This window comes from Rhipicephalus sanguineus, chromosome 9 (genome assembly GCF_013339695.2).
Source record: "Rhipicephalus sanguineus isolate Rsan-2018 chromosome 9, BIME_Rsan_1.4, whole genome shotgun sequence".
Classification (NCBI taxonomy): Eukaryota; Metazoa; Arthropoda; class Arachnida; order Ixodida; family Ixodidae; genus Rhipicephalus; species Rhipicephalus sanguineus.
The window spans coordinates 61407272-61432348 of record NC_051184.2 but is presented as its reverse complement, the minus strand read 5'-3'; the positions used below and the strand labels follow the sequence as shown (position 1 = coordinate 61432348).

The 25077-nt window shown below is 48.6% G+C and overlaps 1 protein-coding gene across 3 annotated transcripts in view; it reads left to right on the top strand.

The window, feature by feature from the left end:
* LOC119404151 (E3 ubiquitin-protein ligase Rnf220) overlaps nt 1–23446 on the top strand; it is a 62052-nt gene extending 38606 nt beyond the window's left edge. For all 3 annotated transcript variants that reach the window (XM_037670745.2, XM_049419236.1, XM_049419237.1), the window contains 10 exons: nt 7356–7485; nt 8797–8842; nt 9485–9556; nt 10178–10220; nt 11079–11219; nt 15205–15343; nt 19101–19187; nt 20486–20534; nt 21007–21081; nt 22892–23446. In XM_037670745.2, the coding sequence (XP_037526673.2) occupies nt 7356–7485; nt 8797–8842; nt 9485–9556; nt 10178–10220; nt 11079–11219; nt 15205–15343; nt 19101–19187; nt 20486–20534; nt 21007–21081; nt 22892–22963 (854 nt within the window). In that variant the 3' untranslated portion in view covers nt 22964–23446. The remainder of the gene's footprint in view (nt 1–7355; nt 7486–8796; nt 8843–9484; nt 9557–10177; nt 10221–11078; nt 11220–15204; nt 15344–19100; nt 19188–20485; nt 20535–21006; nt 21082–22891) is intronic.
* Nucleotides 23447–25077: the final 1631 nt, after the last annotated feature.

Genomic DNA, 25077 nt, shown 5'->3' with positions numbered 1-25077 from the left:
GGGATCTTTCAAATTGATTTTGAGTCCCGGTCGACTCTGCGTGTACACGAGGCTGCGGGAAAAAAAAAAAATGTGGGAAGTCTTTATCGACGCTACCACGGTCGGACGCTCTCCGCAGAAACAAGCGACGTGTACGTTGTGTGTCGGAGTCGAGCTCACCCCGCAACGCACACACAAAGAACGAGACGACAAATTAAGATATGTCCCCCTCGCCAACGCAGCCGGCAACTGTACACATACACACATCGCTGGAAAAAAAGAAAGAAAATAAATAACATAACATAAATGGGAACTCCCGGGGTCCCGCAGATGTCACCGGCAATTCTCTGACAGAGCTCACGTTTCCAGCCGGACCTGTCCTGTGCGTAGCGGCGATGTGTGTGGCCGGGGGTCAGCTCTACCCAACGTGCTGTGGCCGCAGCCCCACCAGAACGGGCACACGCAATATATATATATATATATATATATATATATATATATACACACAAGTCAAAGGGCCACGCGCGCCACAGATACGGCACCGGCGGCGCGATTCGCGAGCGGAAACATAGAAACGGGCGGTGCTAACAAAAGCGTTCCTTCTTTTCGGGACATGATGGGGAGGAGGGAGCTGTCAGCGGGCGCAAAAACAAATAGTATTTGGGATTGACGCTGGCTGGGAGGGTCGAGAGAGCGGTGAGATGTTTCCATCACGTGAGTCGGAGAAAAAAGGAAAAAAGAAAATTAAAGAAAAAAGAGGCAACTAAAAATGGGAATGAAAATGGGAGCAAGTAAGGAAATGGAAAGGAAACGAAGGGAAAGGAAACCCGAAATGAGCAAAAACTGGGAAAATACAGAGTGTAACAACAGAGACAGACGGATGTGGAAGACGGGTACTGAGATTTTTAGAGAAAGGGAGGAAAGGAGAGGCGGGGGGGGGGGGGCAGAGTTGAAACTGGCGTCCAAATACTACACGCTCGCGCTACAGTCCACGCGCACAGCCGACGGTGTGTATGACGTTACAAGAAACAAAACACAACAAAAAAGATGATGAAGGTTGAAGCAGTGTGCGTTGAGGGAGGGGGAAAGGAGGATTTGGCGGAGAAAGTGAAACCGTTACAAACAGCGGCGAAAGCCATGCGGGGGGAATCGTGGTGCGGCGGGGGAGGGGGGAGGGAGGGGGAGGGAGGGGGTTGAAGATCCGGTGTAAGAGATGAGCAAGAGAGAAAGAGAGAGAGAGAATTTTGAGTCAGCTGCGGAACGATAACTCAACACGGACTGAAAAACAAAAATTACACCATCTCCCGCTAAAGGGGACCATGAGGCGATGCGAAGCCGGAGCACTTGCACGATCGCGTTTCGTTGGCGTTCGTTGGGCATGCTACCGACCTCGTGTCGTGGAACGCGAAGAGGGACGCTACGCGCGTCGTATCTTCCATCTAGCCCGGCCGTTAATTCTCACAGGGCGAGCGGGGAACGCGGTCGACAGGTGGGCGAGAGGGGGGCAGCGTAGGAGAGGAGGGAGAAGGGGAGGGGACGCGCATGCGCTCGAGGTCATCGCGGCGTTGCGCAGGAGAGAATTTCGGCATCTCTAGCCCGCGTTTCCGTGGAAGAGTGGAAAGGGGGAGGGGAGAGGGAAAGTGGAGAGAGGAAGGGGAGAGGGAAAGTGGAGAGGGGAGGGAGGGGAGAGGGGGATGGAAAGTGGAGAGGGAAAGGGGAAAGGGAAAGTGGATAGGGAAGAGGAGAGGGTGAGTGGAGAGGAGGTGTGTGGAGAGGGTATGCGCATGCGCAGTAAGGGTGGTCACGCCGCACACCACCACCACCACCACCACTGGATTGAGCTCCGCCTTAAGATACTTCGCATCTAATATGACCGAAGCCGCAGAGGAAGTGGCGAAACAGATAGTGGTGTTGACAGAAGAGCGTTGTCAATCCCGCGATAAAAAATAATGAGAACCGAAAGCGAGACGAGGCAGTAGGATGGCGTGGAGAGGTGGAAATTCTAAGGAGGGGAAGAAAAAAAATAGGGAACTTGATCAGTGGACCAGAGAGAGTTGACTGGCCTGCTCGAAATCCCGACTTTGAGAAGGGAAAAAGGGCAACGGTAAAAGTGGTTTCCAGTACAGCAGTTGCTGCAAGTGAACCATGTGAGGAAGGTCAACGGAGATGTCCACAAGTTTCCCGCTGAAATTTTTTTTTCGGCGGTGACAACGGTGACGCAGTTGTCCTGCTGTGATAAAAGCACACTACAAACTTTATATTGGTTTAGATTGGTGCAGCATCATTTGAAAACCCTCCATTCATTCAACGGAAGAGATGAGCCTCATTATAATGCCGAAGTAATGCCGAAGTGGTCGAAGTTGCATGCCCTCGTCACGAAGCTTCAACGACAACACTTTCAGTACGACGTCACCAATTAAAATTTTAACGCCTCTCTTAGTATGACAATAGCCGACACTTATGCACTGGGAAAGGCCTCGCGACTTGCCTGATTGACTGTTTGGCTCCACTGAAATGCACACACAGGAGGGGGGGGGGGAGGTACAATTTTCAATCGTGTCAGGACGTCAAGGAAACTTAATGCGTGTCTCTCACATTGCGGTTTCTTATACCTTGAAAGAAGTCTGATTAACCGACTGTATGACTTAATGCATTACCAAGTTTGCTGTCGGCTGTCGCCTTCAAGTGCTACACAGTGTGCAGCACGCTGCCGAATTTTATTTTGTTATTTTTATGCCAATGGCATTTCACCGAAGTGCCGTTACAGCTCCGGAACTTATTACGGTTCGTTACGAACATTATCACGAAATTTATTAGCGAATCTGTCCCAAAAACAGCTTGCTCTCTTCAAGGTCACTCAATCAGTACGACGGCAGAATGAAAATAAACACTGGTTCGTTATTTCTTGAGTGACGAACACCCGACTTAAAGAAGATCCCGAAGGCAAACCTTAGGAGGACGTATGAATCGACGAAATTCTCGCCGAACAAGTGTGCATATTTAACGGTCAATTTTATATATAGAAAATGCGTGCACGGCGAATGGACTACTGAGAGAAACGAATATCGTCATAAAAAGCTGCGATCTAGATCGCGATAACTTAAGCAGAAAAGCTAGAGCTTGCGGTGAACGAATCCAAGGCGATTAAACAGGTGGTAGCGTATAAATTTTACACTCGTACCTTCTTCTTCTAGACACCGCCAAATACGTCATCTATTAAGCTCTCGTGTGTCAAGCGCTCTCTGACGAGGTTGATAAACGCAGATTTCTTTCTTTTTTTTTTTAATTCAGGAGCCCTCGCCGTATTGGGCAAGTGTAGGCAAAAGAAGCATGACGTGTACACGTGCCTGACGCACCACTTTTCATTCTTTCTATCTCACAGCGCAATGCTCCCTGCTAACTGGTTCCTTCCTCCATGAAAGGAATCAGGCCTTCACACGCGTGCTCAGCAGCGCCACACTTCTCTTGCTGCAGGCAACAACGACGGCCGTGTGTTCGTATCCAGGCAACAATGAAACGCGGCAACGTGAGAGGACGAGTGACCCCGATAAAAGATCAGATTGCCATATCGGAAAAGACTGATCGCCAACACGCCCACGATCGAGAGAGCGTCAGTTATTGCACAAAACGGCTCGTACGAATAGTCACGTGACCGGCGCACCTTCTCGGGGCCCCATTTCTATACGCTCGCCGGTGCCGAGTTTTTCGCGCACTACGCCGAAATCTGGGAGTTATAAAAGCTTCGCGTAACAAAAAAAAAATAGCGAGAATAATAATAACAATAAAGTAAACGGGCATCTTCCGTTCCGAATCGAATGTCCCGGCCCCGCGATTGCGAGAAGCGCGCGCACGTAATCATCGATTATTGTACGCAATATATATCGGCGGCCGCCAACTTGCGGTGGCCACGCAGCAACCGCCAGAATCGAGCCCCCTCCCGTCCCATCAAGAGTCCCTCCTCGGCGGCGCTCAATTCGCTTCATGTCTCCTAACAGTCGAATCAAGCCGCTACTGCCTTACTCCGTGCACGCAAAAACAAGGAGATACACAAGAGAAAAAAAGAAACAACTAACAAAAGAACAGCGGTGGCGACGTAATAGTGTGCCGATATGAGCGCTCGTCCATCTTGCTCGCAGGGTTCTGGCCTCGCGTTCGCAGCGAGAACGACCTGGGCACTCGAAATCGGACTCGGGCCGCAATCAAAGTCCCCTCGCCCCTCCCCCAAGTCTCCTACCGCACGCTACGGACTTCTTTTATACGAACCGACAAGAAAAGCCACGCAGAGGGGCGACGTTGTTGCATCAGCGACACAGCGTCGCTAGCGGCGAATCTGACCGCAGGTTAGCGCAGCCACCAAAAAAAAAAAAAAAAAAAAAGGCGATCGCTTCGCCGACCGCACCCTCTCTCTTCCCTATCGCTTTCCCGTCTTCGCCCGAGATGCGGCGGACTTGAAGCGTTGGGGAAAAAAAAAAAGAAGCGAAGAAGCAGCGATCGCTCGGGTCGGGGGAGGCCACAGATGGATTGTCCCGAGCTGCGTAAATTGAGAACAGCTCGGACGGATTAAGGAGGGGGGCTAGCTAGCTAGCTGGCTAGCCATCCGTCCTGCTACTAGCTGCCGTGGCTCTTGCTAGACTTGCCCACTCCGGCTCGCGGCGCTGGCAGCCGAAACTGAATCAGGGTTGTTCCCCCTTTTTTTTTTCTGCGTCCACTGCTCCCCTCCACATCGTTTCGCGTGCGTTCTTTCCACCGCCGCCTGTCGATCGGCTTCTGTTTGTTGCACGGTCGTCGCCTGCTCGATTCCACTTTGTTGACCCGCTTGTCGCGGCTTTTAGTTTGTTTGTTTGTTTGCCAACAAGACTCCTCGGGGGCGTTCTCGGGACGGTATAGATAGGATCCGCGGAGAAGTGGCAAACCCCGGCCACCCTGCTCTGCTCCCTTAGATCGCGGTAAAATGCACCTGGTCTGTTCAATGTCTCCCCTATTTCGCGCTGCCTGTCATTCATAGCTCTCCATTCCCGGTAGGTTAAAAAGGAAAATTAAAAAAAAAAGATGTAGGCGACGCGGAAGCAGAGGACCTACCGCGATGCTGTCAGCAGGTATCGTCTGCTCGAGAGTCGCGAAAAGATGACGAGCTCGCGCTCGGGTCCCGTCCTCTATTCGGTGTCCATCGTCGTCCTTGATTACACGTACTTGTGTGATGACGTCGCTGTCCCCAACCCCCGGCGTTGTTGACAGGTCGCCGGGAGGGAGGTGAGAGGTCCGGCTCAACCTCTACCCTCCCCCTCCCCTCCCTAAACTCCCCTCTCCTTGCTAGCGATCGTTCCACGTTCCCTATTGCGGAACACCGGTGAGGAGGCAGCCGAAGAGCTTCCAGAAAGAAGACGATCTCGCTTCGGCTCTTCTACTACTAAAAAACGAGATCGGGAAAGAAACAAACATGGCGGCCACTCTCCCCGCCCTCCCTCCCCTTTTAGAGTCAGCTCTGCGTTCACGGCTCGGCCTGTGTCAATTTCGTTCGCGGATCAACGGTCGTCGTCGCCGGTGGCGCCGCTTTTACAGCTAGCGGAGGGGAAAAGAGGGAAAGAACAAAAAATAGGGAAATTGAGGCCTTTCTTGTTGGCCGAGATTCCATTTTGAAGGGGACGCCGGGTTCGCTGGCGCGGGGATTGCTTGCCTATCACTTCCCTCCGGCGGAAAGAAGCGCGAAAAGATCCGTCCCTAGCTTTGTACCGCTCGCCTCTCCAGCCATCGACCGTGTCCACGCCTGGGTTATCTTTATTCATGGCTTTTATCTTCACAATTTTATCTTCTTCGTCTCGTATTTTCTTTTTTCTTTCTCTAGACTCGACGCAACGTGGGTAGGGTACACAGTGGTCCCCTCGATCCCCGTTTTCATATATCTATACATATTTTCCCACTTCAAGCCCTTTCAAAAGGAGCGTCCGCGCATCCTTTTTTTCTTGCGCGATGCGCTCTGAGCACGTCGGCGACCCCTGGGTGTTTGTTTGGGTGCGTCGGACGAAAAACGGTTTGTCTGTTTGCGCCCACCGAGACCGGGTTCTCGCGCGACGAATTTTCTTTTATCTTTTTTTTTTTTCGCGAACGAAACACTTTCTATTCCGCGTCCTTCCACATCTTCTTGGCCTCTTCAGGACCTGGGTCAACTTTCATATTTATTTACTTCGTTATTATTTTTTTTTTTTCAGCGTTTGTGGCAGATGTTGTTGCTGCCGTTGTTGCCATCGCTACCTCGAGCGGCGTGCCGCGCAGGCGTGTTTTCTCCGCGTTGGCGGCAGTTTCCTTTGGGGAAAAAAAGAAGACACGCGTAAACGATTTATCCGTAAGAGACGGGCTGCCCGTTCTTATAGGAAGCTTTTCTCTCGTCCGCTGTGTATCGGAAATCTAACGCATACGCTCAAGCCGTTGCGACCGCGGCGATTGTGTATTTCCCCGATTCCTTCGCTCCAGCTGTCCCCTTTAAAGCTTTAAAGCGCACGTCATTCACTTCTAGATATTAAGGCGAAAGCCTTGGGTGCCTCGCGAAGCCCGAAAAGTGGCCATCGGCGGCGTCAACACACTAACGGGGAAAAAAAAGTCACGTGATCACAGATGACGCCATCATGATGTTATGTGAGATCATGACGTCATGGGATCAATACAGTTGAATGAGAAGGAAAAGAAGATGGCTTTCGCATTCGAGTCGTTTTATGCATAACGGACCATGTGACTTTTCTTCTGTGTCTTGCTGACAGCGGTGAGTGGCTCAATTTAAAGGGACACTAAAGAGAAACAATGAATCGGTTTAGATCGAGAAATTGTGCTCTGAAAACTCTAATATCGTTAATTTCGCCATTGTAGGTTTATTAATAGAGGATAAAATCAAGTTCGAAGTTTGTTTTAAATTTCGCGCCGAAATGTCCCCGCATGACGTCACAGATTTCAAAGTGTACTTATCGTATTTTGGCGCCATTGGCTCAACAAAATTGCCCCGAACATGGTGTGTTAAGTCTATGGCCCCCTCAGAGGACAATGTACTTCATTTTTACCGATTAGGAACTACGTCAAAACATGTGACGTCATGGCGAATGGTGCGGCAACGGAATGGTGCCACCCACATTTTGTTTTTTGCGCGTTTTGTCGCTTACTAAGCGTCTTCTCGCAGCAAGCGTGGTGTTTTTGGTATTGTGAAAGAGTATTTAACTAATATTTAAAAAATCGTTTTGCTCTTTAGTGTCCCTTTAATAATGATTCTTTGAACTGTTCAACGCGATGTCACGTGTTGAAACGTTAAGTTACTGTCTTCTACGCATTGAATTAGATACGGATCACGATGCTGCGGTGCCTTAATGGGTACCGATCTCTAATTCCCTACGCAGGTCCCCTCGGATCTCCGAAGTGGACGCTGGGCCAGGCGACCAGCTGTCCCGTTTGCGGTATCACCTTGGCGCAGGCGCAGATGGCCGACCACTTCCAGCTCGAGATGGACAAGCTAGCAGACTTCTACAGGTCAGTGTGTACGATTGAGTGTGGGCCATTAAACGAACACACTTCGAGTACAGTCATATTTATTTATTCATACATGTACTTACAGCGCCCTCTGGGGGCATTGTTGTAGGGGGGTTTACAAATCAAAAGTACATACACGTCAAAGAAAACAAATTGCGCAGTACAAAACAAAACAAATCAAAATAGGTAAACCACAGCATACAATATATGTACAAAATACGTGGGCTGGACATTTCCGCCTTTGCTAAATGGAAAAATGTTGACAATAGACGAAAAAAAGCAACACTAGGTAGCAGGATACTCTTTTAAAAGTGAAGGGAACGCTGTGTTGGGCGCAGTAACAATACTTGACGGAAGACTATTCCATTCACGTATAGTTTTCGGAAAAAAGGTATTTGCAAAAGCACTTGTTCGGCACTTATATTCGCGTACTTTCAAAGAATGGTCCCGTCGTGATGAGATGTAGGTTGGTGGTTCGATGTATTTATTTTTGTCGATACCGGTTTTGTCATTTACTATGTTGTAGAAAAGACATAGTCTGAGCATGCGTATGCGCCATATATTTATGTGAGTAATGTGCACAAATGTATGCATGCGCGTGGTCCTCAATAGGAGCGTACACACTTCAGCCTTTGTTCGTGCTTCTCTCCTTTACTTCTCTTCTTGTCTTCACCTTCGACCTCTATTCCCTCTCTCCCTAAAAAGTAGGCAAACGTAGTGCCCATCTTAGCGGCAGTTCTTAGCCTGCTCCACCCCCCCCCCCCCAATACTCCCTTTGTGTTCTTGAAGATTTGTTTACGTTTAATAATAATAATAATAATAATAATAATAATAATAATAATAATAATAATAATGATGATGATGATGCGGAAACATAGCGCTGAATGCAAGAACATTGACGACGATAATGATCTGAGAAACCGTCTTAATACAGAGTGATTGAGCCACTTACAAAGTTCTTTTAAACTTATGACAGTTGGAAACGGTTTTAGGCTTCAGCAAGTAAGAAGAGGCGATATTTGCCGCCCTCTACTGGTGACCACAGCAAAGACAAGCTCAGGGAGCGGAAAAACTGACGCTGCTCATCGCTTCTTCAATCGCATTAATATTTACAAAAGTAATAGACGCGTCAGGTGCAGCTTAGTGTTGAACCGTCTCTTTCTTTTTCCCTTTCTCTCTCTCTCTCTCTCTTTCTGGCCCGTCCCCTTTTACTGCTCACACGTGTGTGTTTGTGTGTTGTTGTTTTTTTACATTTTTATGCCTGTCTTATAACGTTGACACATCCTCAGACCACCATGTCGCCTTTCGCAGTTGTCGCCGGTGGGTCGACCGGACACACGAGGACAGCATGCCACTGGTGAGTTCAAATTCGAGACCAAGTGTCCGCATCCACGACGCCAGTCAGCCGTTTCTCGATGCACGTCCAACTTATAGTACTCTATACCTGTCCCAAACGACGTTGCCGATTTCTTATAAAGACTTCAGATATGATGATAATGGCTTGATGTTCCGACGTCCAAACAAGCGGACATCACTCTAGAAGCCGCGCACGGAGGTATTTAGCGGCACAAGTTCGACGTCCTCGTTCTGCGGGGCTCCGTTAACTCGGTGCAGAAATTAATATGCGAAACCCTTCCATCGTAAATGCTCTCTGCCGTGGGCAGGCCGCTTCCTGCGATGATATGTTCAGCGTCAGGACTGGTGAACACTATATCTTAGCGAAGAATTGCAGCCAACACGGGCCCGGAAGCGTGTGGCCGTGTGGCGGAAATAGAAACAGCCACATCTCGGTGCATCGTACAAGTACTTCCGGTCAATTCACTACATGGCGCAGTGACAAGAAGTTGCGCGAAGCGTAATCTGTCTGCCCTACAGTAACTGGCTTTTCGCGTGGTGTATGGAGTTTTTCCTGTTCACGTAACGCATAAAGAACGCCGCAGAATTCAGTTGTGCCGTGAGATTAATCGATGTGTGTTTTTTTTTTATTTGTTGCCTGCAGCAACCGGAACCTCAATCTGCCTGTCGGACAGCCTACGAGGCCGGCAAGCGATCACCCCTCTCTCGGTGGGAGGTGAGAGAGCCTCATCACTTTTGCTTTGATCTATACTTCCTTGATATTGTTTTTCCCGTCGTTTACCCGTATCTCTGTGGTATATGCTTTATCTTTAACAGGAAGTAAACTTTATCATTTATACCTTTGAAACTGTCTTCTGCAGAGTGTCCTGGTGAGTTTTACTTGAATCCAACTTAATGCAGCCAGCAAACAATGAAGACCAAGAAAAGGATTGGAGACATCAGTGGTGGTGCAGTAATTATGATAAAACTGGAAATAAATTAAAGTGGACAAAAACACCTTTCCCGTTGGTGGGGTTCGAACCCACAACCTTCGATTCAGATGCTCTTTCTTTGGCTTCATCGTTCATTAGGTCGTGCCTAACAAAGAAACGAGTCCCTCGAACCATCGTTTTGCTTTCGTTTTTACTTGTATATTGTACGTTGTACGTAGGTTCCTTACAAAAATAGATTTACAGTCTATAGAGTGTCTAAAAATGGGTTTAGACAGTCTATAGACTGTATAAATCCATTTCTGTAAGGGGTGTCATCCCAAGGAGAGTTGCCTATGTTTTCCTAATTGGTTTCACGTACCTTTCACAGTTCTTAAATCAGTTTATTTCTTTCCTTTATCTTCCAGACCTACCTCAAGGTTCGCGGTAACCGTCATCAGCGATTGAATGGTCAGTACGGCTTTATAAGTTATTCCTTTAAAATGAACGTTGAAACTGCGACTTTAGGACGCGATCGGCCTTTCTTATGCAGACATGCCACTTACGGCTATCCCGTCAGCATGTCAATATTAAAAAATGAAGGTTGTTTTAACTTGGGCGCAGGAAACGTGCAAAACAAAACAGGGACGTGAAATAAGTTTGCTAGAAATGTTGAAACTGTATCTCAGAAACTGGTTTAAAAATTCCCGATAAGAAAAAAAATGCAACATATCGTCGCTCCACCTTCTGCTCCGGGCTTCGGCAGACACATTTACATGGAAGCGAAGTGCAAAAAAAAAAATGCAGAAGAAAAAGAACGAAAGGCCGGTTCCGTTACATTTAGGGGCACGTTTTAACACAAAACCTCAGGTGATTAGCGTTGATGCGGAGCCCTCCACCGCACAATCAACGTCAAAATGTTACGACCACGACAAAAAAAAAAAAAAAACGTGAACATTCCCGTTGCTTCCTCGGGCGGCCTTCAATTTAGACTTCCGGGGAGCTATAAAACGCGCTAACAGCATTTAGAAGGCAGTTCGACCGAACAGAGACGCAAATTGCTGGGAAACTCAAAGTTTCCCCACACCTAGTGGTCTCTAAACGTTTGACGCCGACTGTACGTCATCTTTCATAGGCAGTTCATAGGGCCCCAGTGTTAATTAGATACATCAAATTCGAAAACAATGAATGAATAAACGAACGAGTGGATCTACCAGGCTCCCATCTAAAATGTTTCTCCGCCTTTCTTTCCTTTGTCCTTTATATGCACACGACTCCTACCACTACTCACTGAACATCGCTTTATAATCACCAACAACCACCATGCAGCGCTGTGCGGTCGTCGTCGTCGCGCCGAGCTCCCGCTGGACCTACAGTCGGCGGACGGCGGTTCCCCACCGGGCACGCCCCGGAGTAGACCTCCGCCGCTCAAGGTCGAGCTGTCGGACGCCTCCTACGAGTCTGCCGCCGGTGAGTGCACGCTACACACCGATACATGCATGCATAACGTATATAGGCTAGGCCAGTGGTTATCAAATGGGGGCCCGCGTAACCCATGCTCGGAAAAAAAAAAAAAAAGAAAGGAGTTTTTCGAAGCCACGCTATGCTCCGAGACAGCGGCTCCTTCCGATTTTTGGTAAGCTTCACCGCATAACACCTTTGCATTGCAGCGGGGCTGACTTATGTTTCTCCGTGTTCACGAGATAGTCGTAACGCTTTCGTTGCAGTTTTCTACGACATATGCATAGTATGCTTTTTCCAGGCTTGCATGCTTGAAAGGCAAAGGCAGGCAGAAACAGGTTGAATGTGGCTGCAGACGGTACAACTAATCGCCAAGCTGTTGAGGTTTAAATGGGCGTGGCACTTATACACGACCGTTCTTTGCCAGGTAGAAATAAAAGGCACCTATTTCACGCTGCATGTTGCGTTAATTTACGAGCCCCGCTTTATCTCGCTGCAAGTGGTCCCCCAATCACTTCCGCCGGTCCACAAGGGGTTCCCGAAACATCCATGACTGAGAACCACTGTGCTAGGCCATTTGGTCACATCGTCTATTTCGTTTTACCTTGCTTGCGGTGGCCTTAGCTAGTCCAGGCAGTTTCAAGTCGACGGGAAATCAATGACCCATGCCACGTGTTTTGCCGAGAGATGAGAGCGAATATGTGCGTGTGTTTCGGTGAGAAATTTCTAAAATGCGAATTGGCCTTTCCTTATTCCTTATACCAATAAAGCTCAAAACTCTAAGTAGCATAAAAAAAAAACAAATAGGTCCTATTGAAAAACCGGCTATGGCCCATGAGCTCTGAATCCATATCCTGTAGGATATGCGTGTAAGTCTACATGTTCCTGTCTGAACACGTGATGACATGGGAATATGACGTGTGGCGGGCTTGTGGAGATTTCGACATATGGAAGCGTTCAAACAACCCCCACATTATCTTGCTAAACTAATACTTCATCAGTGTCGAGAGATAACATTATGGTTAGTATACCGTATTGCGTAAACGGAGAGTACTAAAATTAGCATATACACAGAGACACACACAACCGCACTCAGTTGTGAGCACAATAAGCGCCCCGCTGTTGTCACCCCAGTCTCAGCGTACACATGTTTTTTCTAACGCGCTCAGTTTGAGCAATACAGTGTCCCTTTAGCATGACTATACAGCAAATGACGCACGATGGAGACCTGCGTCCTTCTTTTCCTTTCTTTCTTTCTTTCTTTCTTTCTTTCGTTCTTTCTTTCTTTCTTTCTTTCTTTCTTTCTTTCTTTCCGTTCTTCCTTTCTTTATTTCCTTTCTTTCTTTCTTTCGCAAACATACTGCGCACGTGCAGAACCGGAACGGCACGCGCGTCAATTTACGCGTGCCTCCGCGGAGTTACTCTCGTTAGCTTGAATAAGTGGCCGGCCCACACGTGTTCACCCCATGCGCACTTCCCGCGAGAAAGCACGTGCTTTCGCGTTGCCTCGAAATTGGATGCAGTGATATTGTCCTTTCCGGCTCGTAGCTCACACCCTCTACACATTCTCTAGCTGTCTTTCGCGTGCCTCTCTCTGTCTTTTTTTTTTTGCTTTTTTTCTTAAGTGTGTCTCCACGTTTGCACACACGGGCGTGCGTCAGCACACTGCCAGCGGCCAACTGCCCCGCATTCCATTCATGCTTCTCCACTTGTGTCATAAACGCGTTAGCAACGCTTCCGCAGAAACAAAGAAAAAAATAATAAAACGACAAACCCCCACGGCAAAGAAAGGCACTCAACAACAAAAGAAAAAATAGTATCGATCGCTGACAGCCCTTTGTCCATCGCGCAATATCATCCAGCGAGCACTGCGAACGAGAGGGGGTTTCTCCGACCCGGCACATATATTTCGGACGAAACGCAGCGTGTAAAAGCGGTCGTTTCTATTGGGACCATCTCTCCCAAACACACACACACACCCACACGCACGCTATATAACAGCGCGCGGCACGCCTGCTGTAGTTCGGTGCAGCATTGCGCGAGCGCGGAGCTCCGTAGATGAGACGCAGTTCCGGAGGCTACGGCGCGGCGACTACTCCTCCTGCTCACGTGTACAGCCCAACGCCAGCAGCGTAACGCTGGCTACGCTCCGGGGAACACGGCGAGACTTCGAACGCCGCCGAGTTGAACGCGAGGATGCGCACAGTATTGCCACTCGCCTCAGTGACCTCGCGAGCTGCGTCGCCGAGCCGGCGTTGTTCGGCCTCTGCACCGCATCGCTTCTTTCTTTCTCTCTCTCTCTCTCTCTCTCTCTATCCTTCGGCTCAATTCCCTTTCTCCCCACCTGCGTTTCCCGAAATCCTTTCTGCCCCGTTGGGTCCCCGCTATGCGGCCAGGCTGCGCCCTGAGCCCGCCGGGCAGAGAGACTACGTACTCTGACCCGGTAGCGCGGGACGGGTCCACTTATTAAAGGACGTTCTCCTCGTGGTGATGGAGAGAGGAGGGGGAGACGTACGGCGAGATGCGGCAGACTGCGGGCAACACTGAATTCACTGGAACGAACGAGAACGACCGTCCCTGCCCGCAGGCTTATAGTATAACCGTTCTCTTTCTGTCACTTATCTCTCCGTACTGAGACGACCTTGCACTTTTGCTTATACATTGTTAAGATTACCCGCCGTCATTGACTGCACTATCGAATACGTAGGGTCAAATCACCCCCCCCCCCCCCGCCCCTAGCTCTTCTGCAAAGAAAATAAAAGCATTTACTATCATCACGACCACTTAAGATTGTTTATTCCGTGTGAAGCCACTGATTAGTATAACCGCTACGGTTTTCATTCAAAAACGAATCCCAGAAACAACCTTCCGCCTTCTATCAGCCTACGTTTAGCGTAAGGTACCAAATTATGGGGAAGTATACGAGTGTATAGTCCAGAACACCTGGTAATAGCCGTGTCTGCCCACTTCCTGAATATTCTGATGCACCCCCGCTGCGAACATCCTTGCTCTGCCTGCGCATGCGCTAGGAAACGAATTTCTGTTGTGCCGCGCTACCAACGTTGCAATGTATATTACTCGGAAATACTCGAAAGAACGCTTTCTGTTAGGACCAGTGGTTATGCAGTTTTAGCGTGACGAAGAGATCGCGAATTTGGACGGTGCACCGCGATATCTCGTACAGGTGGTTCGGTGTGTATTATGTACAACAATGAACGACCGGTTGCCCTAGTTTCGGAGGTAATTTTATTATTCTTTTATTCTTATTTTTTTGCGCATGTCGCATTCCTCCTCCTTCCCCAAACTCCTTGCGATTTTGAAAAAGACAATAATTAAACTCCTTTTACCACCGTGTCCATTCCGTGCTGTGTAACGCCGTTTGTAACTTTTATCGCTTGTGATTGGCGCGCTCTTGTTACTCGACGAAATAAACACCCACCTCGTGCCCTTAAGACTGAAGACTGTTTCTCGCAAAAAAATAAAATAAAAAATGAACAGCTCACGAACACCGTATACGACGCGACGTTATACATACCAGAAAGGGACGACAGATTCGAACGGGGCCAAGAAAAACGAGTATTTGACCGCTGAATCAAAAATGGGGAGTTAAAATGTTGGGGGAAATGGGGAAGCGACCGCCCGGCCCCTACAGAAAGCGCGCAGCCGGCTTCTCCACATCGCCGCGAGCCACTTTTCTAGACGACACCCACGAGCGGCTTTTATTTTTCCGATCTTTCTTTATTATTTTTTTTATTTGTCGCGTGTCAGGGTGGGGACGAAGCCTTTCCTCAATATAAGTACTTTCTTTTTTGCGAGCTAGTTGGTTCGTACCGAAATTTTCGCTCTTTCCTGTCGTATCTTCCCTTTTTTCGTTTCCACACGTTACGTACGCGGTTCTGTTGCGCAGTGCATTTAAAATTTCGGAAGTTTTTCCATTCTTTCGCGCTTACGGTTACCGTGCCTTGTTCTGACTCCCCTGCTCCTTGTTCTGCAGAGCGTTGCCGATCGGGATCTCCGGGAGGAGGAGGCAAGGATCCCCAGTCGCCGTCGGGAATTCGGGATCGAACGGGGAGCGCCGACGGGAACGCCGACTCTCGGGGCGGCGGCGAGCAGTCGTCCACAGGGCGTGACGGGTGAGTTTCTTCCTCCTGATAAATTTTTTTGTTTGTTTGTTTGTTTTTCCCTTTTCTCTCTGTATTGTATCGTTATTCACAAAAGCGACAGGTGTTTTGCACGAAAACGCACCGGATGAAAAAGCCATCATCGACGTTTTGTTTTACATTTTCGCTGACGCGTGACTGGAGCAATGGCCAACATTGGTGTAGACATGCGGAGCTGAGGGGAACGAAGGGGGGGGGGGGGGCGTGCCTTGTTCCCTCCCTTCCGAAGTTTTTAGATTTTGCATGTGTTTTGCATTTGGCAGTCATGCACAAAGGGTGGTTGAACCCCCGCCCCCTTCCCCCCGAACAAGATTTCTGGCTAGGGCACTGACGACCAATGTGCTGTTTGCGATGGTTACGCTTTGCATAGCACGCACCTCCGGGTCTTTGCGTCCAAGGCTCCTGGCGAAGCAGCAGCGCTGCCCTCACCACCCTCAATTCTTTCTATATTATCCCTTCGTACCATAGCTTCCACGTTCGCAGTTATGCACCTCGCTAGGGATTGTTATAATTTTAACCCTGCGATCTTTACGTGCTTTCCAACTATACTGACTCTTTATACCCATCGCTGTTGACAGTAGGATTTCCGATATAATGCCACGCGCGCTTACTTCTTTACTTTCGTGTTATCGCGCTTCACCCATAAAAGCTGATGAAGGGAACGAAGTACACCGACCAAATAAAAGCCTAAATGAAAACGACGTTTCGGCTTCCATACGGAAGCCTTGTTCACAATGTCGGTGATTATAGGTTGGCCATACACCCGGCGAAGGCTGATGAAATCGAGAGTGCGACGGAAACCCGTCTGGTCGGGAAGAAACATGATGAAGGGAACGAAGTACGCCGACCAAATAAAAGCTTAAAAGGAAACGACGTTTCGCCTTCCGTACGTAATTGCTCGTCGGTGTACTTTGGTCGGTGTACTTCGTTCCCTTCATCATGTTTGTTCCCGACCAGACGGGTTTCCGTCGCACTCTCGATTTCACCCATAAAAGCTGTTACCACCGCTGTACAGCGTACAGCGAGAACGTAGCAAGAACAAATAATGTTCATTCACGTAGGCACTTCTTGATGCATAGCACCACGCGAAGTGCACGAAGCGTCAGACTTAGTCGTGATGAGTCGGCCCTGTCTGCGAGCGCCGACAGGCGAGACTAAACGCGTACTAAACAGGCGAGCATAAAAGCGATGAAATCAGGCGACAACGTAGATGCAGAAGTAAAAACGAAGTAGCTACTACGAGGAGTCACTCCTCTGCGAGTGCTTCAGAGGAAAATCAGAAATCCAGATTGATAGACTTTCCTTCTCTCTTTCTCTCTCTTCATTTTTTTTTTCGTTTTTTTTTTCTTAAGTTATGAATCGGCTTCACTGTTGACACACTGGAAGTGCAATCGGGACTTTGTTTCTACAGAGTCAAACAGTATGAAAAAAGGAAGGCATTCTTAAACAGAAATCGAAACTATGAGACATTCCTAAAGAAAACAAAGATGGAGTATAGAGGGTGCTGTTCTTTTAGCCTCTGCATATGCACGAGCGTTCTTACAGAATAAAAATGACAAAAAGAATACTAAGAATAAGAAATACAACTAGGATGCGCGGACGCGACGGGTCTCCATTTCGCTTTCATGCAAATGCTCTCGATATAATTCAATTAGGACTGCGGGCAAGCTTTCTCAACGACAAGATGTTCTGCGCTGTTTGACAACCCCCCCCCCCCATCTTTCCCCTTCCCCTTCCCGCCTATCTACCCTTCCTTTAGTGCTTAACTTATTTGCCTCGGCTTGACACGGGACGGCTTGAGTTGACTCGCATGACCGGCACGAAGATCGACCCTCGGTCGCTTCCCCGCTACTCCTAGCGAAGCTTAAATCTAACAAGAAAATATATAGATCGAGAAAACAAAATAAGAAACTTAGCCAAGCCCGGGCGGTGTGAAGAGGAGTCAAGGGGGCGGCGGTTCTCGAAAGCTTTGAGGCGTAGACAAAAAAAGGCTCGGCACGCTCCCTATCCTAACAAGGATGTAGAACTACGCATCCAACGTGCACGGCACAAAGTTTCAGCGAGAACCGGGCCAGTTCGAAGTGATAGGCGGAGGCATCTCCGCGGTGTCTGGCTTAAAGCCGTCGCGCACACTTTCGACGGGACGCAAGGAAAAAAAAATACGAAGATAAAAAAAAAGCACTGGCTCGGGATAGTAGGAAGCGGCGGTGCTTTTAGTCAAATTGCACCCGAAGTGACGGGTGCCGTCCGTTTCGACGTCGGGCCTGAGAAAAAAGGGGGGTTCAAAACACACCCACGGAGATGAATACGGCTCCAAGTATGCGAATACGAAGAGACAGACAGCGAAGATAGTCATATAAAAACACATACTAAAGGGGAGCGAGGATTTGCGGGAGCAGTGACGGGGTGAAGTTGGGGACAGGCCCAACGCGGCATAAGAGCGGGAGGTGTAGGGGCAAAGGGGGAGGGGCGACGCCGTGAGTGACATCAGTTCCGGTTGACCGAAGTGAGTGACGCGGCAGTCGCATCAAATTGGCGGTGTCAGGTGAGAGAGAGAAGGGCGACCTCTCGCGGAGGGTGAAAAAAGAGAAAGGGTGACGGAACTGGCCCCTATGGCGTGGTGATAGAGGTTGGAGGCCGGAAGTCGAGGTAACCAAAGCTCAATGGAAGTGACAATATGCGTACATCGTTCACGGCGTAGCCGTCGTAGTAAAGCAGCCAGCCAGGGTGAAGTGAGCGGGAGGTGTTACCCAGGGTGACGCGCGCTTCACTCAGTGTTGATCACCCTGAGTGATGTACTATGATTAAAAAAAATGAATGCAAAAGAGACGTTATGTGGATGGAGCAAAGAGCCATTAACGCACGTGCACACGGGGCCGGTTTGTCGCTAGGGGGGTCGCTTTGCCTTCCCAGCAACCCACTTTAGTCCTGTCCCGTTTGGGGAGAATGCGACAGCAAGGGACAAGAGGAAAGCGTCGGGGGAAGAGATTTCTTTTATAGTGATCCTGGCGGGGGAAAACGTGTTTATATCGAGCTGTCCTGTCAGGGACCCGTATTTGCACGATGCCGGCGGCAAAAATAAAAAGTGACGCGATCAATACGTCATGTGACAAGAAGAACAGAGATAACGATTTGTTCACAGAGTTAAAGAAACAAAACGAGGTGGGCTTGTGCGATTCACAGTCGTTTTTGGAAGAGTTGTAGAGCTGGCTACTATTCCAAAGTGTCAATAAGTCGAGTCGCTTTCTTTTTTCACTTTATTTCAGGAATGTAAGACTGCATATGTTAGCATTCCATTCTCTGCACCCTTTAAAGCGTACGAAAATGTATACACTGGCAACAACAACAAAAAAAAAAAAAGACGTTCATTCTACGCCTTATAGCTCAGACAGGGCAGGGTTTTCGTTTCCCTTTGGAACACAATAGGTAGTCAATGCCAATAATGCCTAGCAGAGATGCTTGCCTTGATGACAAATGTCGTCCTACCGAATCAGTAACATTACAGATTGAGGAAATCCTGAGAGATCACGATGACAGTTTTCCTGAAGGACGACGAAGACGCAAAAATGGCTTCCTTATCTCTCTCTCTCTCTCTTTTTTTTTTTTTTTTTGTTCCTTTAGCGTACCACGTCCGACTCTCTCAGCTTTTCAAGCTTCCAGCATTCTCTCCGTTCGTTCGGATCACACTTATCTCTTTTTCTTTCTTTCTTTTTTGTTGGCCTCGTCCCAGGTCCCCTTCGTCGTCTGGCGCGGGAGCCGGTGTCGGGAGCAGTAGCGAAACGCCCTGCCCTGAGGATGGTCAAGCAGCCGATGAGAGGTGATTGCTTGTCCGGCACCATCCTATAGCTTGTAGATACCATCTCTATATGCCGTCTCTCCATCTTCTCGTTTTCTTTCTCGCTGTTTCTCGCTCACTCTCTCTCGCTCTCCATCTCGGTTGCAAGTTATACTAACTGATTTGTACAAACGCAAGAACTGAGAAACCGCTCATTAATAGTGGAAGAGCATGCCGGAGCACCGGCGTTCGATTAACTTCCGTAGGAAGGGAAATGAAATGCCAAAATAGTTGTCTCGCGCAGACCCGCTCGGGTGCCCGAATGACAGGTAGCGATGCCAGTTCTGAGCATTCGCATATACGTTTCGCTTGTATACCGCCTTTTCCACCATATAGTGCACAATTTCAGTCGATTGCCTCCGACGTGATTGGAAAAACAAAATTACAGTACCAGCGAAAGCTGGGAGGAGGGGACGGTCATAGTTGACACTGTTGTCGTACAAACTGCAGAGCGCAGCGATGACTAATAAAGAGCCTGCCGACGCTACCCGTCACCCCGATTAAAATGGGACGCCCCTAACATCCTGCATCTATCCATCCATTCACCCATCCGTCTAGTCGGCGATGTTTGCGTTGTCTGGCTCCGCTGTGGCATCGGAATCTGCCTGATTTAGAAGCAAATCATGGTCGGAGAATTATCAGCTCGGGGTCTCCGTGTAAGAAAAGAAGCGAGAAGACGGCGCATCTCGGAGGCCGTTAATTGTCGTGCTTATTATTCACGTCACACGTACGAGCCACCGCCATCTTGACGCTCTCGCGAATATGCTGTCGTCTCGTGCCGTCGTGGTCGTACCGCCGTTATCATCTTGCGTAGTCGTCATCTCCATCGGGTTCTTCCCACCGCGCGCTGTCACTTATCTTCACACTGTCGGAGCCATCTACCAAAACGAGTTGAGAGTTACTCATGCCACGTCATCAAAGCACAATAGAATCTTTTACATCCGTAGTAGTCTTATTACAGAAACGCAATCATTTTACACGTTCCCATGCCTCCTCTACTTCTACCTTGTCTCTCTTTCCTCTTTCCCTCAAACGACGTGCAAGATGCGAAACCAACAGCTTCTGATTAACCTCTCTGCCTTTGCCTTATAATTTCTCTCTCTCTCTCTCTCTCCTTGACAATCACCCTCGATGATATCTAGGGCATTTGCCCTTCTGACAGCGTAAGAAAATGCAGCCACGATGGCGCAAACCGTGCTTTGATGTTGCTTTGATGTTTTTAAAAGACTAAATTCCGTGACTCATATTCGTTTTCTTTTTCTCTCTCTCTTTCTCTGCAGAAGCGCAAGTGCAGACGAAACAGTCAGGTGGAAGTGCGTCGTCTGCTCGGTAAGTGCAAAGTTATATTTCGTGAAGTTCGTTTTTCTTTTTCTTTTGTTTTTTCGCATCAGAATTATTTTTATACATGGTCCATAGTTTGCAACACAGAAATTACCTGAAGAAACTAAACGTCCTGTCGTTTGTCGTCTGCTAGTGCAACCACGGCAAATCCGCGAACTTGACTAATTCGCGTGCTGCCGGCTTCAGATACCTTTTGCCGCGCTAACTTTCCGAACATCAGCAGTTAAGTTCTCGAAACGGAAAGACGGACGGTATACAGGTTTCTGCGCACGCGCACAATCATATTTGCGAAGTGTCGATCTTTGTGCCTCAATATTCTTTTTGTTGAAAGTGATCACCTTGCTTATAATATGTATATATCTTGAGACAGCCTTGCTTCTGCAGTAGACACGAATTACAGCTGATGCGAGCGCTGAGTTGATGTGGACCTAATTTTCTCTCTATATCCTTTCATCCGCAGGGTCCGTACACAACTCCCGTGGTTTCCGTATGTTGTTGGCACGTGCACTGCGAACGCTGCTGGCTTCAGACTCTGGTAAGCACTCTATATGTATACATACGCCTTCCTCGCACACGCGTGCAACGCGCGATATCCTAGCGGATGTTGATGGGATATCCGGCACTAATCAAGCCTACCTCCTCATGTTTTTGTTTTTGTTTTGTTTTTTCATATATAAAATTTTAAAGATCGCTATAGAACAAGGGTCTCAAACTTACCTCCGCTAGAGCGCCACAGTGACTAAATCTAATCCCGCAAGGGCCGGGAGAGTCAAAGTTGGAAGGGGGGGAGGGGTGAACAAAATCTCAGGTAACTTTGCCATTTGAAATAATAACAATAATAATAATAAGAAAAAGAATATCTGGGGTTTTACCTCACAAAACATTCGAAAGAAGGCCTTTCCCATATCTCATGTCTGGGTCATTTCTGAAAGAGATTTGACGTCAGGATTCGAGAGACATACCGATACCGATATCCAGAATAACTAAAAACCGGACGCCGGTTCTAAAACATAGAGCTTTAGTTGCACGGTTACGTTTGAATACATCGTGACCGCGTGGGGTGCCCCAATAAAGAACGCTTGAGATCAGTCGCGTCTGCGCAGCTTACCCGAACAAAGTGTTACTAATCGCAATAGACCAGATAATGCGAGCCCAATTTAGCAAAGTTGAACGCTCATAAACCTACTTCTTAGGAAAATAAAAAAAATATATATGGGCCGAAGAGAGCCATGTAAACGCACCCGCTAACGAAAAGTAAGCGCGCCGCATGCGCCCCGCTGACCGCGTGTTTGAACCGCTGCTATAGAGAGTAAAGGCCCGAACACATACGCGTTGCAGCGCGTCAACGCGTGACTTTTTGACGCGGCGCCGCGCCCTCTCCCTATGGAGAGGGAGGACGCGCAGCTTCGCGTAGCCGCGCGCCCTCTCTCCCCATAGGGAGAGGGCGCAGCGCCGCGTCAAAAAGTCGCGCGTTGACGCGCTGCAACGCGTACTTGTGTTCGGGCCTTAAGAAAAAAATATTTGAGTGGTGCTAGTAAGTTACCATTTCACAATTACAAGAAAAGCCGCTGTTAGCAGAAGAAGAGCTCTTTTTGTTAGGCAGAAAGGAAAAAAAAAGAAAACGCGGGGTGATCGGCTGACGAGAACGTCCAGATCGTCTATAGCTGATTCATTCCAACGACTGATTACGAAATGCACGAAGCGGAAATAAGATGTTAAAACGTAATTGTACGAGAAATACCGTATTTACCCTTGTAATGTTAGCACTCAATAATCTTGCCTGCTGTTAGACGCCCACTCTTATCATAATGGAGCAAAATAATACATACGTGCTACAACGAATCTCCCTTACCGCTTCACACGCTATGCCTATAGGCACTGGCGTAAATGAAAGGGGGTGGGGGGAGGGGGATCAGGGGGGTCCTGACCCCCTTCGTGTTCAGGCTGGGGGAGTGGGGGGGACAACCCTTGCAGCTGTCCCCCCTTTAAATTTATCTTTACAGTTAAGTATAGCGCATTCAATTTTTTCTTTAATGCCTGTTTATTTTGCTGTGTGAGACTTGAAACCGCAACTGCCGGTCGACCAGTTTCAGAGAACACTCAATAGAACAATGCAATAACGCGAGCTGAGAACCCGTGCTCGTTTTTTTTTTTTAATTTCATTTCAAAGGTTGATTTAAATTTTTATACAAATAAATATAAAACCTATATTTATGAAAACAAAATGGCCGCCATGGAAAGATGTGTGCCTCCTCTCGTAATTTTCCTGGATTTACGCCACTGTCTGTAAGGAATATTTCCTCACGATCATAACGCTACGCCTTCCGTTTTGCTTCGTCATGCAGGGCACGAAGAGGCTCTGCCCGCAGTGCGACGCGGTCACGTGCCCGTCTGACCTGCGCAAGATCCACCTCTAGGGAGGAAGGAGGGGGCGCCACTTACCACGCTCCGCTTCTTCCCCCCTCTCTCGCCTCCGAAAGGGCATCGACGCGTCCATCCTTCGTGCGTCGTCACGTGGTGCGAAGACGACCGTCGGGCCCCGAACGAGCGAGCTCGGCGTCATTCTTTCAACGACGAAGTGCAATGGTTCCTCGCCGCCGCGAGGCACAAACGGCCGTGAAAGTTCGCCGCGTGGTGTCGCGGCGTTACGGCGAGTTATAGTCACGATGGAGAGATATGTCGGGCTGCTCTGCGCACCGGGAAGTGGCGATCGTAGTTGATGAACCTCTCGACTTGACAGCCTATCTGAATTTGGGGAGCCGACAGCCGGCAGTGCTTAGACCCAGAAAGAGTTAAACTTTAATATAATGCCGAATTCTACATGCACGGAATTCTAGCGATGCGTGAGCGGTCATCACCTCTTTGTACAGCAAGGACAGGGCTTCCGAAACAAAATTTCCTCACTAGTAGTAGTAGTAGTAGTAATAGACTTTTTATTCAGCAAAATTCATAGGCCGAGCATTTCAACCACCTGCGCGATCAGACGCTGTTCTTCTTCCCCTTCGGCACCGATCCAGTCGAGCCAGGTGGTGATGGAAAGGGAGGTTGGAGTATATTTTTATCTTTATTACTGTCATGGCTGCCAGTGTTTGGTGCACTTCCTATTACGTGGCTTATTTATTTAAAAAACCTTATTTATGCAAATTTCGGGCTTATACATGGCACTGAGTGGTTTCGGGGCTTCCCAAAGCAGCACAGCGTGTTTCGTGGATATCCACGGGCTCCCTTCATGAAACGACGCGGACATTTTAAAGCTCGCTGCGGAGCTGAAGCTTTCGTTAACCTTCTGATTATCCTTCGTATAAATTAAGGACTCAGTGATGTTTCTAATTAATTCCTTAATCTACAGCTTTCAGGGAAATCTGAGCAAAGAAATTGACCCATCAAGAACATCGTCACTTGCCGCTGCGCAGAAGAGTTCGACGGAACGTTTTAGTGTTGAAGAGTGGGAGAAGCCTGTCTAGATGGCGCGCGTTGCGAGGGTTTGTCACGTGACACCCGTTCCCAGAATCCTTTGTACATCCTCTACCTTTACTGAGGACGGTTCAATCCCCTCTCTCCCGTGTCACTGCTGGAGCGCGCCCGCCTAGCTGCTCCTTCTTATTGTACATAGTGCGGATTTCACCCCCCCCCCCGCGATTTCATCCCCTCTGTTCCTGTTTCCCCTCGCCCCAACCTTTCCCGAAAATCCCCCATCCTCTCACCCCCCCTAGTTCTACCGGTACCCTTTCTCCGGGCCTTCCCTCCTGAGGCCACTGTTTGTCACACGTTGAGTTATTTAAAAGTGCGCCCGTGAAACGTTGCCAAAGGCGCCGCCGAATAAACAGATGGTTCCTTTTTTGAAATCATGTCTCCTGCGTCACTTCATTTAATTTTTAAGGCGAAAGCCTTAGATCCCTCATCAAAAGCGAAAATTCCCCGTCGGCGTCCCGCCGCGTCGGGAACGAGTGATGCAAAAACAAAATCATCACTTGGTGACGTCACCAGATGGCGTCACAGATTGTCAAAATTTGTTACATCGTTATGACGTAGGGTGACGTAATGTGACATGACGACGTCAGCACATGACATGGTAGCTTGGTCAAATGTAGACCGATCACGGAGGCAGCGCAAAACCAGTGAGGTGCCTCCGATCTTGGAGGCAGTGCAAAACCCCGCTGGGTGCAGGAAGCTTTCGCAGGGTGGCGGGGTTGGATCAGTGCATATAGAGTCACTGCATATGCTACCTTTAGGTAGCAGAGTTGCGCATAGGTCCGGCTAGCAACCACAGCTATGCGGTGAAGTCGCACTCCGTTTTTGCAGGCGACATGGCTACCGTGTCACTGACAAACATGTCTGGCGTGTCGAAGTCCGGCGATAAACATTGGCTGTCGATGAGTAGTGTTAATTCAGTTCGCAGCAGCGGCGGCGTCGAGAAATACAAAAATTGGGCCGAGCGTCAGCTTCTCCGCAATGCTTGGTTACTAGCGGCGTTTGGAAGAAAGATGCACAACTCTGCTACCTAAAGGTAGCATATACAGTAACTCTAAGT